This window comes from Scardinius erythrophthalmus (genome assembly GCF_964197995.2).
Source record: "Scardinius erythrophthalmus genome assembly, chromosome: 14".
NCBI classification, from domain to species: domain Eukaryota; kingdom Metazoa; phylum Chordata; class Actinopteri; order Cypriniformes; family Leuciscidae; genus Scardinius; species Scardinius erythrophthalmus.
In genome coordinates, this window is record NC_138234.1 from 16,198,060 (window position 1) to 16,212,857 (window position 14,798).

Here is a 14,798-nt window from a genome sequence, read left to right on the forward strand (position 1 = left end):
TCCTTTAAGGTGACATAAAACAACACTTTAATAAAAATGAAAAAACTATCCAATGATGAAATGTTTTCTGTGTTGACACAAATCTTGGATGTCCATGTCCTAACTGCTGGGATAATCACACAGCGCGCATGACACGTCCAATTCGTGAACTAATGACCCCTTTGAACCGATTCATTTTAATGAATGGTTAAAACAACTTATCTGTGTGAATAAAAACTTTCTGTGTCGCTAGATAATCTTATCTCTTCTATCAAACTACAAAAATGTCCGAATGGGGTGGAGTTGAACCAGGTGTCACCTCTGCAACCTAGAGAGGGGGCGGGGTATGAAGTGTCTCATTGGCATTTAAAGAGACCGCACCAAAACGAGTTGCTCTCAGACGCACATCAGAAAAGGGGTAGAGAAAAGGGGCCTGTGGAGCTATAATAATGAGGAATTCAGACCCAAGCATTGCAGTTCCGCTTTATATAGACCACAAATGTAGGATTTATATGTAAAAAGGAACGATTTAAAAGCATGATACGTCTCCTTTAAATCTTCCTGTTATGACTCGAGTCGAGTGTGAATTGAAATCGCTTCAGACGATTCAGTGCTTGCAAGGAACTGAACAGATCATTCAAACTGATTCGCGAACCGATTTAGACAGATCTGCCAACTTGTTTGATGAAGTCTTTGAACAGAATCGACCCAAAAGAGTGATTCATTTTTGAATTGAGCATCGCTCAAGCCCAGAAAAAAGATACAGCGCGCTTGGAATAAACTCACATTTAACAACACATATTGCATTAAAATAAAGTAACGAGAGGAACGCCGCCCAACATAAAGTAATAGTACAGTTTTTTCATTAGAAATATACTCGAGTTAAAGTAAAATGTACCCACATTCAAATCTACTCTTAAAAGTACAATTTTTCAAAAAAAAAAATACTCAAGTAAATGTAACATTGTGTGATCTCTGTGGCTTCCAGGTTTCAACAAATAAGTTAGACCTACATTTTAATAATATATGACTGCTGTGTATGCCTAATAATGACAACACTTTTTAAATGAACAAAGGTAAACAAAATATAAAGCTTGCAATAAATGTATTCTTTCAATGGCTTCCAAATTGCAACAATTCAATTACAATTACATTTTTAGTGACTTGTATCAGTGCTATGTATACCCAATAAAGCTGTCTTAAATGAAGATGTTATGGCAAGGAGGAGGCGGGAACCGGCGAACAATCAACAATTTTAATAAAAAAATATACAAATACAAAAACAAACGTAAAGACAAAAACAAAACATCAAATAAAATCCAGGCCTGGCCTCTCTCATCCTTCACTGTCGTCACTCCTCCTTTTAAGCGTCCGCTCCTCCATGAGAGATACGAGACCGGTGCGCCTCACAGGTGTCACTCATCAGTGATCCCGCCACCGGCCTCGCCCCGCTCTCTCACGGCCCTCGGCCTCGTCCTGCTCGCCACCGTGGTTTTATGCGCACTGTAGTAACCAGTAATCTGCAGTTAACAAGCATTTCGCGTAACGATTTTTCAGCTCAGCGAAGAACATTCTACAAACATTGCAGTCTATTCAATCACTGCATAAAAGATAATACTGATTAATAAATGCTGATTAAACATGGAGTAAAAGGATATAATAAGAAGGAAAAGGGAAGGCGATGGAGCTTAAGAATCCACTCCCATTCACTATTATAAAATGTTTAAATATAAATTGATCAAAATATAAAAATCATAATAAAGCATGATTTGGTATTATATCATGAAGTAAACATTTATACAAGAACTTCTTAGATATTGTTGATTTGGATGAAACACATGTTGATCTCGGTCTTGAAGAGGAACTCTGTTCACTATAATAACTTTGAATGTTTCATTGTCCTATCACTTTTTGTGGCTGGTTTGGGCAGATTTATATAGAAGAGATGGGTTTGATTGCTTAGTTTTATTGTTTGGCGAGGAGGGTTGGGGGGATGTCCCCTAAATTGGCAGTTGACGATGTTTACAGTAAAACATCGCGATGGACGATGATATCGTGATATCTCTTAATGCTACTGAAACGTGCTGACCATCACAGAGAGAGAGAGAGAGAGAGAGAGAGAGAGAGAGAGAGAGAGAGAATGCACATAGTACTTACATCTACTGTGTTTACTGGAATACTCTACTTGGCATTTCGAAATATTTCGGTTTATTTGGCCATTTAGGCGTGCAACCGAAGACAAATCCTGTCAGTGTAATTCTGTTCTCTTTCGCGACTTATCATACTTTTAATATTTCTTTTCAATATAAAGCACATCCTGCTCTTTTCGTTCTCTTTCATTCATGTTTTGTTATTAATAACTATAAACCTGAATCGTCAACTGAAATCTGCACGGATTATCAAAATTATCATTACCTTTAACAAGTTGCCGCTGCTTGAATCCCAGTACAGGAGCTGTAGGTTACAACTTAACACAGAAACGTAAGCGGTTAGTTGATTGCTGTGGTGACTCGTGACACTCGTGAACAGCACTGTACACACACTTTTGCTGGTACAACTTGAATATAATTATTATCATAAACTTTTCTTTAACTTCGATAGGTTCTACAACAAGGGAATTGTAATTGGCTGCTTTTTCTGCAGAGAGCCGATCTCTGTTGATGTATCTTAATTTTTTTAGCGTTTGTTGGTAAAGGGTGAGAGACCTTGCGAGCCACATGATTTTTGCCAAAGAGCCAGGTATGGCTCGCGAGCCAAAGGTTCACAACCACTGGTGTACACGAATCAATAGATTAAATTAATAGATTAAACTGCCGTGAGACTAGGGGGGTCTGACAGAGAGGGGGGCGTGGCATCACGATGGTGGCTCTCGATATCATCGTCCATCGTGATGGCTGACCGTCCATCGTCCATCGGCACAACCCTTGCGAGGACACAGTGTCGCATTTTGAATGTGATGGATCCGAAGATGAATTCAGTCATGATTTCATGATTTCAAACATTTGTTTTTTGTATGATTGAGTAGAGAAGATGAATAAGTGAAACTCTTCCCACACGGAGGGCAGTGATACGGTTTCTCTCCAGTGTGGATCCTCTCATGTATTTTCAGATATTGTGAAGTTGTAAATCTCTTGTCACAGTGTGAACACTTGTAAGTTGTTTCTCCAGTGTGGATCTTCTCATGTGTTTTCAGATATTGTGAAGTAGCGAATCTCTTGTCACAGTGTGAACACTTGTAAGGTTTTTCTCCAGTGTGAGTTCTTTGGTGCAGTTTCAGTTCAGCATCTCTAGTAAAAGTCTTCCCACAATCAAAGCACATGTGATTCTTCACACCATTGTGTCTTTTCTGGTGTAAATTTAAAGAACCCATCTGACTAAAACTATATCCACACAAAGAGCAAGTGTAAGGCTTTTCCTGTGTGTGAATTTTCATGTGGTCCTTCAGCGCATCTCCCCTAAAAAATGTTTTACTGCATTGATCACAGGTAAACGGTCTTTCTCTGGAGTGACAACGCATGTGTCTTTTAAAAGTGTACACTTTTCTGAAACTCATCCCACACTGATCACATGTGTGCGGCCTCTCTCCAGTGTGGATTGTCATGTGTTCCTTAAGGCTTCCTTTTTGTGTGAAACTAATCCCACACTGATCACATGTGTGTGGCTTCTCTCCAGTGTGGATTCTCATGTGTTCCTTAAGGCTTCCTTTTTGTGTGAAACTAATTCCACACTGATCACATTTGTGCGGCTTCTCTCCAGTGTGGATTCTCATGTGATTTTTAAGGCTTCCTTTTAATGTGAAACTTTTCCCACACTGATCACATGTGTGCGGCTTCTCTCCAGTGTGAATTGTCATGTGATCCTTAAGGCTTCCTTTTACTGTGAAACTTTTCCCACACTGATCACATGTGTGTGGCTTCTCTCCAGTGTGGATTCTCATGTGTTCATTAAGGCTTCCTTTTTGTGTGAAACTCTTCCCACACTGATCACATTTGTGCGGCTTCTCTCCAGAGTGGATTTTCATGTGTTCATTAAGGCTTCCTTTTTGTGTGAAACTCTTCCCACACTGATCACATTTGTGCGGCTTCTCTCCAGAGTGGATTTTCATGTGTTCATTAAGGTTTCCTTTTCGTGTGAAACTCTTTCCACACTGAGGGCAGGTGAAAGATTTTTTGGCTCTTCTTTTCAATAAATTACTTTCAGTCTGTGAGCGACTCAAAGACTTTTCACCAGTTTTGACATGATGATGTTTCTCCTCCGCTTCACTCAGTTCTTCCCTCTCCCCATTGTCTTCCATCAGGTCTAAAATTAAAGTAAGGGAAAGGTTCATTTTCAGTAAAACAAAAAAATAGAGAAATGTAAAGGGAAAGACACAAAGGTGATGTATATCAAAAAGAATATAACCGCTATAAAATTATTATTTTGATGCATTTATGTAAGAGATTGACCAATAAATGCCATAATCAATATATATATATTTTTTTTCAGATAGTATATTTAAACTTTTTTCTTAATCTGACATCAATCTAGGGCTGTCGCGATAACCGCAATATCGTAGTACCGCGCTACTGACAAGCCAACCGCAGAGGAATTCAAATAACCGCAGCAACCGCAATATTAGCGTGTTTTCTTATTTCATAAGGCTATACGCTTCTTGTTTTGAACTTCGTGCAAGTGTATTGAATGTTAAATAAGTTAATAATGACAATAAGACGTGGTGATCATGGTTTTATCATGGTGATTTGTACAGAGGCTTCGTGGATTCGCACTTAAGCCTAAACAGACAGTGAATGAGAGAGATCAACTGAGCGCGTGCGATTACCTGCGTCTGTCTTTGAGGTCAAGTCATATTTGTGAAAAGGTTGCCGTTTCCGAAGAAAATTTTAATATTTGTCCTGTCATCCTTTTAACGTTTAAAATAAAGGGTATTTACCATGAATGGCATCAGCGACAGCGCTGGTCAGCATCCACAGCGCGAGGAACTCGCGGTCGCGGGAAACAAAACTCAGTGAGTCACGCATTGAATCAATGCCATTTGTCTCAAAGCTTCAGCGTTACCTATGCAACGCATTGCTGGTCAGCGGAGCCTTGAAAAGTGGAGCTCAAAGTTAAAAATAATTAACCTTGTTTCATTACTATCTTTTAATGAATCAATCAGCGTTTTTGAACGTGTTGTTGAATGAATGGTTTAATGACTCACTCACTGACTCACGCTGAGTGACAGGCTTTCAATGCGCAGATACGCTGTTTAGTTTCGGTTTATTGGTTACTGAAAATGTACTCGTTTTTGTGCATGCTGACCACATCGTAACACTTATTTATATAGCAACAAATAAATCAAATCAAATTAATTAATTAATAAATGCGGTAAAACCGCATATCGCGCTATGAGCCACTCATAATTACCGCAAGGGAAAATCCTTCACCGCGACAGCCCTACATCAATCTCCAAATCACTTGTAGGGTCACAGTGATCCTGAAGACTATCAGCGTCTCACGTCATAGGCTGGAAAACACACTGTAGGGGTGTGAACCGACACTGGTCTCACGGTTCGGTTCGATTATGATTATCATGTCATCGATTCAGTTCAATTAGATATCGTGATGCATCACGATGCATTGCATCCTCAATTTTAATTTTTTCTTCAAAAGTGATCGGGAAGTTGCAGTGACAGAAACAGTGACATTCCAGTTTAAGTTTCATGGGAGTAAAGCTTGTTTATGCCATTAAGAAAAGGAAAATCTGTCAAATAAATTTTTTTTTGAAGAAATGTTCATTTAAAAGCAGCGCTCATTAATCAGTGTATTGTTACCATTAAAGATGCGCGCATCAACAGTCGCCGAGTCCGCTGTTGAAGGTGACGATCATCCATTTATAATCACGCGTAACACAGAATAATTGTAATTTGACCATCGGTTGCGGATACTTAAATCAAGGGAGGGTTAAACCAGCCAAAATGTGCCCAGATGTAGGCTTTTAAAGTAGTTGGAGCATTTTTTAATTTCTCACACTCGCGTCTCACCTCCCTCTGCCATTGTATGCTACCGCAACAAATGACATCAGAAAAGCGTCAGTACATTATAATCGGTTATGGTCTATTACTGAACCGATACCGAATCATCCTCGTCTGCATTGTGATGCATCGTAGAAACGATTAATTTCAACACCCCTACTGGATTGATTCACACTAGGGATGTAATGTTTCTGTGATGAAAATTTCAAATCACGATTATAGTGACCAAAATTATCACGATTATCAATATCACGGTTTTGTTAAAATGAGATGAAAATGTTTAAAAAGAACAGATACGCACGCTGAAAACATTTCAACAAGTTTTATATTTGGAAATCAACAAACAACAAATATAATTAGCAGCTCTATGCACTTTTTTTAAGTATACACATTAAATTATATGACATTGTTATTAGCAGCGCATTATAACACAGCGCACATCTCTTCTATCACCGCGGACGCACTCTCTCGTTTCATTAAAATGCTATTATAAATGAGGTTTGTGGATTACTCAGCAGCAAATGTTGCTATAGTGGGAAAAAAATTAGTTTGGACCGAATGAAAGGTAAAATGTTAAACACTGCTTTTTCTATTGTTATAAAATACATGGATGAAAAACAAATAAATGTATTTACATATATTATAAAATTAAAAGACATTTATTTTATGAAAAAAGAAAACGCAGGAATATCACGGTTGCTGCGGTTACTTGCATTCCTCTGCGGTTGGCTTGTCAGTAGCGCGGTACTGCAAAATTGCGGTTATCACGACAGTCCTATTGTGAGGTGCCTAGAGATTCCCACCCCTAGTTAGGTCACCCAAAAATAAAAATTATGAATGCATTCATCATTGGGTTGTGCCGATAGACGATAGTATCGTGTATTGAGGATAGTCAGAGATATCACTGATGGCAGATGCCTTTGATGATATCAATGCGATAATTGGCTCGTTTTCCCATTAATGTATTAAATTATTATTATTTTTAATACAAAGCTAGTATTTTATTAAATTAATATTAGGAACTAAATAATTTGCCTTGCCTAAATTCATTACGGCATCACCACATAGACTAACACTTGCGACATCACTGACACACACATATAAGGACTCCTCTAAGAAAATGTTTTTTAAAACAGACTAAAAAAACCTACATCCCACATCAAAATTTAATTGCAAGGTGATCCATTCACAAATTGTCAAGAGTGCTTGTTTTTACAGACGCAGTATTCTAACGCCCGTTACACACGTACTCCGTGTGCAGTGCGTATGTGATCCGTGTTGCAGTGAGTATGCGGTGCAGGAGCAGCACGCGCTATAGTGCTTTCACATATGCTGTGAAACGTAATGCGGGGCTAGTTGTAACACACTTGTTTTAAATTCTTCCACACATGCTAGCATGATGAAACTTGGTGTATTTACTAGTTGCCATATCAACACTATATAGAGAAACAATTAGTGGTCGACCGATATATCGCCGAGGCCGATATATCGGCCGATATTTGGAATTTTTTAGATATCGGCATCAGCCGATAAATCTTTCCGTTTGGCCGATATATTTCAAAACAGTTTGTGACTGTGCATTAGCGCTTTTTTCCACTGACGCGAACAGAGCGAGCGTGAATTAACTGAATACACTCGTTCTGCTCCGCCCAGCACCGTAAAACAAGCCACCCAGAAGTGAAGCAGACATCTGACAGACACAGATGACCATTCGCATTCGCTTTCTAACCTGATGCTATTGTGTTACACACAAAAACACTCCGGTAGTGCTGGGCGGTTTACCGGTTCAAACCGAATACCGGTGTTTATTTTTGTTACGATATGAATTTTTAATATACCGCAATACCGGTGTATGTCGCTTTAATCGGAACGCGGCGCTGCGCGCAGCGCGACACAGTCTCATTTACAACACACGTCTGCGGCGCATTACAGCTGCGACAAAGTTTTATTCCGTCCTCCACGCGGTGCGTCAAAATAGACTAGGCGCCTATATTTAGCGAAGCGGCGCGGAGAGCCGCTTCTGGGAAGCTTCGATCTGAAACACAAGCATTGACTAGAATGGGCACGAGACGTGTGGGGGTGAGAGTGTCTTTTTTTCTCGCGGCGCGCGTGTTTTTATACTGTATTAACGTACCTGAAGTGAACTGACGGTCTTTAGAAAAGTTTCTTTGGTATTACGATTGAATCTTTCTTTATCTTTCCTGATAAAGCAGTGTTTATGAGCGTTGCTGCTTTGTGTACAGCCGTTACCGGGGAAACCACTGTTTCTGCCGCTCCTAAAGCGCGTCCTGCTGGCACCTCTTTGTAAACAGCCTTGCAAACCTGTATTATTAATATTAGTGTGGATTTTTTCTATAATATTCACTCATGACAATAAAATAGGGCATTATAAGTAAATCTACTCCAGTATTTCCTCTCTCACTCAGTAGAAAATGTGGTTAACACCCATCATGCTTAAAAAAAAAAAAAAAAAAAAAACGGTAAAAACCGTGAAACCGGTATAATTTAGAAAAAAACCGTGATGTTGATTTTTGGTCAAACCGCCCAGCACTACACTCCGGCGTGCAGAAGAGTCTATTGAAACAGTACCGTAATATGTCATATCCACAGCCCAGCTGTAGCTCCAGTGGGGGTCACAGATGTGATATAAACGAATTCAAACAAAACTGAAAACATTTTACCTCACAAACAGTCAAAAATCCTGTGACTGGCTGTTCCTCAGATACGCGCATTGTTCTTGGGTTACATTTAAACTAGACACTGTTTTCCAATGGACTTGCGTGCACAGAAAAGCTGGGTCGCGTCACTCGCATGCATTACAGATCAGTGGTCGCATGAGGTGGATGAGAGGAGAACACTATGCAATAATATTACGTTTGAAAATAAATCCTTGAAAATGTTATGCACTATAGTATCTACTGTATTTATTTATCCATGATTGGCGTAATATAGTGTGTAGTTTACATTTTCATATGTTCATGTATGTCATGCAAATACATGTGACGGCTTGCAACGTTTTAAAGAAACAAACAAGCAAAACTAAACACATAAATCATTATTATTTAAATATACAGTGCAATGCATAAGTGAATACACCCATGCTAAAGTTGACTAAAAAGAGGAATAAAAAATCATATTTTGGAAATTGAACTTAATGCCTTAATTTAAAAAATTAGGAAAAATCCAACCTTTAAGGACACCAATTTTCTTTGTGAATGAATAATGTATCGTAAATAAATAAATGTTCTTCCTTAAAATACATGGTGCATAAGTGAGTACACCCCTATGTTAAATTCCCATAGAGGCAGGCAGATTTTTATTTTTAAGGATTTTTAAAAAAAATTTTTAGGATACTATGCATCCTGATAAAGTTCCCTTGGCCTTTGGAATTAAAATAGCCCCACATCATCACATAGCCTTCACCATACCTAGAGATTGGCATGGTTTTATTTCAGTTAGCCTAAAAGCTAGTTTGATTTGCATTGAGAGATGATCTTATGGAAAGTACCCCATGCCAATCTCTAGGTATGGTGAAGGCTATGTGATGATGTGGGGCTATTTTAATTCCAAAGGCCAAGGGAACTTTATCAGGGTGCATAGTATCCTAAATTTTTTTTTTTAAAAATACTTAAAAATAAAAATCTGCCTGCCTCTATGGGAATTTAACATAGGGGTGTACTCACTTATGCACCATGTATTTTAAGGAAGAACATTTATTTATTTACGATACATTATTCATTCACAAAGAAAATTGGTGTCCTTAAAGGTTGGATTTTTCCTAATTTTTTAAATTAAGGCATTAAGTTCAATTTCCAAAATATGATTTTTTATTCCTCTTTTTAGTCAACTTTAGCATGGGTGTATTCACTTATGCATTGCACTGTACTTGAAGTAAAACAACTTGTTTAAATTAAATCGTGTAAATAAACTATGTATGATTTATATTTAACTATGTATTGTACATAAAATGTAGGCCTATGTAATTTCACATACTATTTTGTCATTAATTTATGAATATTGTTTAGATTGGTTCATTAATGATAAATGTTATTTGTAACCTGCAGTAAGCAGCAGTAATTATTTATGTGACTGAAAAAATTACTGTAAATTAGGGCTGGGGAAAAAATCGATTTGATTTAAAAATCGAGTTGGTAGGTCAAATCGATTCATATTTTAAAAAAATCGATTTTTTAGATTTTTTTTTCTCCCCCTCTTCAGTATAGCGTACAACACATACATTTTGCATTCGCCAAATCTTCCTTCAGGGTTTCTGTAGAACCCTCAATGCAGCCCTCGATGCTTCACGAGTCACGACATCACGACAAAAAGACTAGCATGTTTAATTTTTTAACGGTCCTCCACCGACGGCACGCGAGGGAGAGTGAGAGTGTGTGTTTGCGAGTGAGTGTGAGAGTGTGTGTGTTGTTTTATTAGCTGAATCCAAATACAGTATAAATAATTTGGATGTTTAACAATCTTTGTTGCACACTGCACAGTGACTTTTCAGTTAGTGAAAGGGTTTGCCTTTGCAATTTTGTTTATGTTGATGCACTTTAATTAAATACAATAAATATAAATTTTTAAAATATATTTACAGTTCGCAGTTATTTTGTTTTAAATGGGGGGGGGGTCGAATCGAATCGTAAATCGAGTTTTTTATAAAAAAAAAATCACAGATTTTTTTTAGGGGAAAAAATCACCCAGCTCTACTGTAAATATTAAAGCAGACAAGAAGCTGCACTAAAACTTTATTTATTGAAGTGTTACCTTACCTTTTTGTTTACATTTTAATTTCTTAGTAAATATTTTTTTATTGCAAAAAGAATTGTGCATAAATAGTATGTACAATAAATGTTCATTTAGTTTCACCAATATTCTTTATGTCTCTCATTTACTATATTCACATGTATTGTATCGGCCTCATATCGCCCAATCGGCCAGATTGCTTTCTCAATATCGGCATCGGCCATTAAAAATCCCATATCGGTCGACCACTAGAAACAATTAAAAAAAAAATTGGAAGATATCCATAGACATTTATTAAACCATAGCAAAAGTAAATTTCTTAAGTTAATTTTTCATCTTTATTTTTTGTGTTTATTTAAAATTAGACAAATCTGATATTATTTTACTCTCCAATATGTTATTTAACAGTTCATATGGTTCTTTAATGCTTCGCTAATCAGCAGAACACACTAGCTGGTTTAAATCCCAGTGCAGGTGGGGCATGTTGTCACACTGCGTTACAATGAGCCCCTATTAGAAATATGCTATTATATTCTATACTTTTATTAATTCTATTGAGAAAACATGGTGAATAAAGACTGAGTCAATTTTCGGAAATCGCTGTTTTCCTGTGTTCGTAGTCAAAACTCAAAAATGAGTTTATATTTAATTATTAAAAAATGGCATTATTTTTTATGAAAATGTTAATTATTTTATTTTATTTAGAAAATATTTTATTTTGTCTTGTTTTTTTTTGTTTGTTTTTAAGCTGTCATATGGTCATGTTACAATGTGCCCCAACTATGGGGCATGTTGTCACATTTCACTTCCATTCTTTCGGGGTAAGAAAGAAAAACTGTATAAATAAAACAAAACCACATAATTGTACTAGACATGTGGGAAATTAATGTGGGAAAAAATAAATACTCTTAACCCTAAGTAGAATTACAAAAACAGAAAAAAGCAAAAAGTGTAAAGTTGTGCCCCGCTCTCCCCTAATTACTAAAAAGACCAAAACTGTGCAAAAGCAGCAACTTCATTTACATCACGGATGGTAACATTGTAAACTGGATAAAAGGATTGAGGTTTGGTGTCTTCACTAGACACAATTGTTCTAGACATGTATGAAATTAATGTGGGAAAAAATAAATACTCTGAACCATAAGTAGATTTAGGCTACACAAACTGAGAAAGTCAAAAAGCGTTACAATACTTTGTGCCCCACTCTCCCCTAAAAAGATGAACAAATTATTTAATTAAATACATTTATGGTGAGATTACTACACTGCATTTAATTAAATGCATTTATGGTGAAATTACTGCATTTTTATGTCAATCTGTGTTCAGTTTGACCACGAACCATGCGCGGTCACTTTAATTCAGCGCGTGCAACACAGCAGAAATACACTCGGTGTCGGTGTGGAAACGATCGCTACACTGCTGCACCTGCACCGCTCCTGGAACGGATCGACGGACCGCAACCGCGTGCAGTGTGAAAGCTCTAGCCTGTTAACATGGTGCGGGAAAAAAAATACGCACTGCAAACGGAGTGTGAAACGGACGTCACAGTTAACAGACATCAGGGGGGAGGGGGGATTAAATGACCGAATTTGTAAGTTGAAGATAACTCGTAACTCTGAAACAACATCAACTCTTATTGATTCGAATTGCATCGCTATTTTTACCATCTATTACAAATACGTTACCGCTAACCGCGAGGACCCATGCTCACTATGTAACGTTACTCAGCCGCACTGAACTCATGGCAAACTATTAATAAAGTGAAAAGAACTGCCTTCAACACAGCCCATTAGTATTACGTATGCCAGTGTTCATACTCATACTGACCACGCGTGATACATACTGCATTTTGTTTCAGTTACCTGAAAAGAAGTATGATATTGTTTGGATATAATGTTGATGCTTCCAGTTGCTGTATTTCTCCTTCTTCTTCTTCTGGTGTTTTATCGGTTTGGTAAACCAAAGAAAAATGTGCATTACCGCCACCTACTGATCTGGAGTGTGGAGTATGCATAGGGATTTGGGAGAGAGAGAGAGAGAGAGATAGAGATAGAGAGAGAGAGAAACACATTCCTTCCTAGATCCTATGTTTTGTAGCTGTGTTTTTCAGGTATTTAAATAATATTTCATGAACTCTTGAAATAAATTTTATCAACTGGTTTAATGCTGTATGTCCGATTCTTAGTCTTGAAATAATGTCATCTTTCTTCCTATTTCCACAAGTCTTTTTCTCTCATTTCCAACATACTGAATCTGAAAAAGTTGTCTTCCTTTAGATCCATTATTCCATAACTTTTGCCATTTCTTACTTACTTCAAACGCTATCACTCTCTTGAATTCAGCTTTGAGATAACTTCATTTCTATTTGTGGATGATTTAATGCTTTCTTAGCTAGCAAGTCTACTTCCTCATTTCCATCCACACCCACATGTGGAGGCACCCAGAGGAAATTTACCTCTAAACTTTGTAAAACTTAAAATGCTAAGTCTTGTCTAGCTTCAGATGTAGGCCTACCACTTACACTGTAGTAGACTGGTGAGAGCAGCCATTGAGTCACCACATATCACAGTTATTTCTGGTTGAACTTCTTCGATCCCCTGTAGAGAGGGGTGTCATGCAAGCCAAAATTCTGGGGGGGCACAATCTGAGACGTTGCAATTATATACTTTTTATCGTTTTTTTGTTTATCTATATTATTATTATTTAATGGGGCTATCAACACCTGCAAGTGTAGCCTACACTTTGAAGAGTAAAAATGACAGGTTTTGTTAATTCAACTTTATTAAAACTACATATAATCAAATTACACTTCCAAAAGTCATACATTTGTGAAAAAAAAAATAAAAAAAATAAACGAATATACAAATTTATTTTAAGTATAATAAATAAAACATAAAAAGCAAAGGCAGATCAGAACATTTAATGAACAAAATCTGTATGGCGGACAGTAGCCGAAAGCCGGTGTCACCGGGGAAACATCCACAAATCCAGAGGAGCAAAGAAACGAATGAGACTAAATAGCAGAAAAATCAAACGAAAAACTAAACAGTGCGAGCGATACATTAATCACATTAGAAATTAAAGTTGTAGGTTGTGTTTGATAGCTGAGGTAGGCTAAACGCAATACTCATATCCTTGCTTGACGATGAATATGAGAACACAATGAGCCCAACAGGTGGTTGGAATTGTAATGGAAATTTTACATTTAGATGTGTTCTTTTACTTTTAGGTGTGTGCAACTTGTGTTAACGTTGAACATTTATTTTTACTCATAAGCATTTAAAGAAATATAATCATATAAGCTAAAGCACATTATTAAAAGATATGTAACCAAGTTTTTAGAAATGCATAAGTTAAGATAAGCTTGCAGGAACAAAATGTTCTGGGTTATAGGAGACTTAGTAGACTATGTGTGCTCCAAATGACCTATTGTGTACTTTAAGTGTGAAAATATGTGCGCAGCTTTGATGAGAATAGAGAAAATTGAGACAGACCAGGATGTGTTAAGGGTATATAAGCTGGGAAAAAAGAAGTCAGCGCCTGACTGATATCAGACTCTGACTGATGTGTGAACAGCCTTTCTTGCAAGAAATAAAGATCTTTATAACTTTTGAAATTTCCAGCTGTCTTCCAATTATTATTTAAAGTCGTGAAAGTAATTTCCACGACAGAATTTAAAAGGCTGATTTTCCCGCTTCAGGGCAGTGACGAGTACATATGTAGTCAGTGACGTGCGGTGATGTCTTAAAGAGGCTAGGCACTGAGTTATGAAAGCCAGATTACCTGATTTATTGTTTAGGCTAATAATACACAATAACAGTAAACATTACGCACAAGCGCGGCATATCAAGAAATGTACAAATCAGGATGTATATCGCGTGTATTCTCTCAGTCTCTCTCTCTTTCTCTCTCTCTCTCTCTCTCTCTCTCTCTCTCTCTCACTCACACACACACACATACATACATACAGTGAGGAAAATAAGTATTTGAACACCCTGCTATTTTGCAAGTTCTCCCACTTGGAAATCATGGAGGGGTCTGAAATTGTCATCGTAGGTGCAT

The 14,798-nt window shown here is 37.3% G+C and overlaps 1 protein-coding gene across 1 annotated transcript; it reads right to left on the reverse strand.

Moving 5' to 3' along the window:
- Positions 1–1,068: 1,068 nt before the first annotated feature.
- LOC308702551 (uncharacterized protein) lies at positions 1,069–12,674 on the reverse strand. Its single transcript, XM_081385494.1, has 2 exons — positions 12,599–12,674; positions 1,069–4,278 (listed from the first exon to the last, which is right to left on the reverse strand). Exon 2 carries the CDS (start codon positions 4,271–4,273, stop codon positions 2,966–2,968), a length of 1,308 nt encoding a protein of 435 aa, XP_081241620.1. The 5' UTR covers positions 4,274–4,278; positions 12,599–12,674; the 3' UTR covers positions 1,069–2,965.
- Positions 12,675–14,798: the final 2,124 nt, after the last annotated feature.

Coding starts and splice junctions, on each gene's coding strand:
- LOC308702551 (XM_081385494.1), bottom strand. CDS start 4,273: ATGGAAGACAATGGGGAGAGGGAAGAACTGAGTGAAGCGGAGGAGAAA.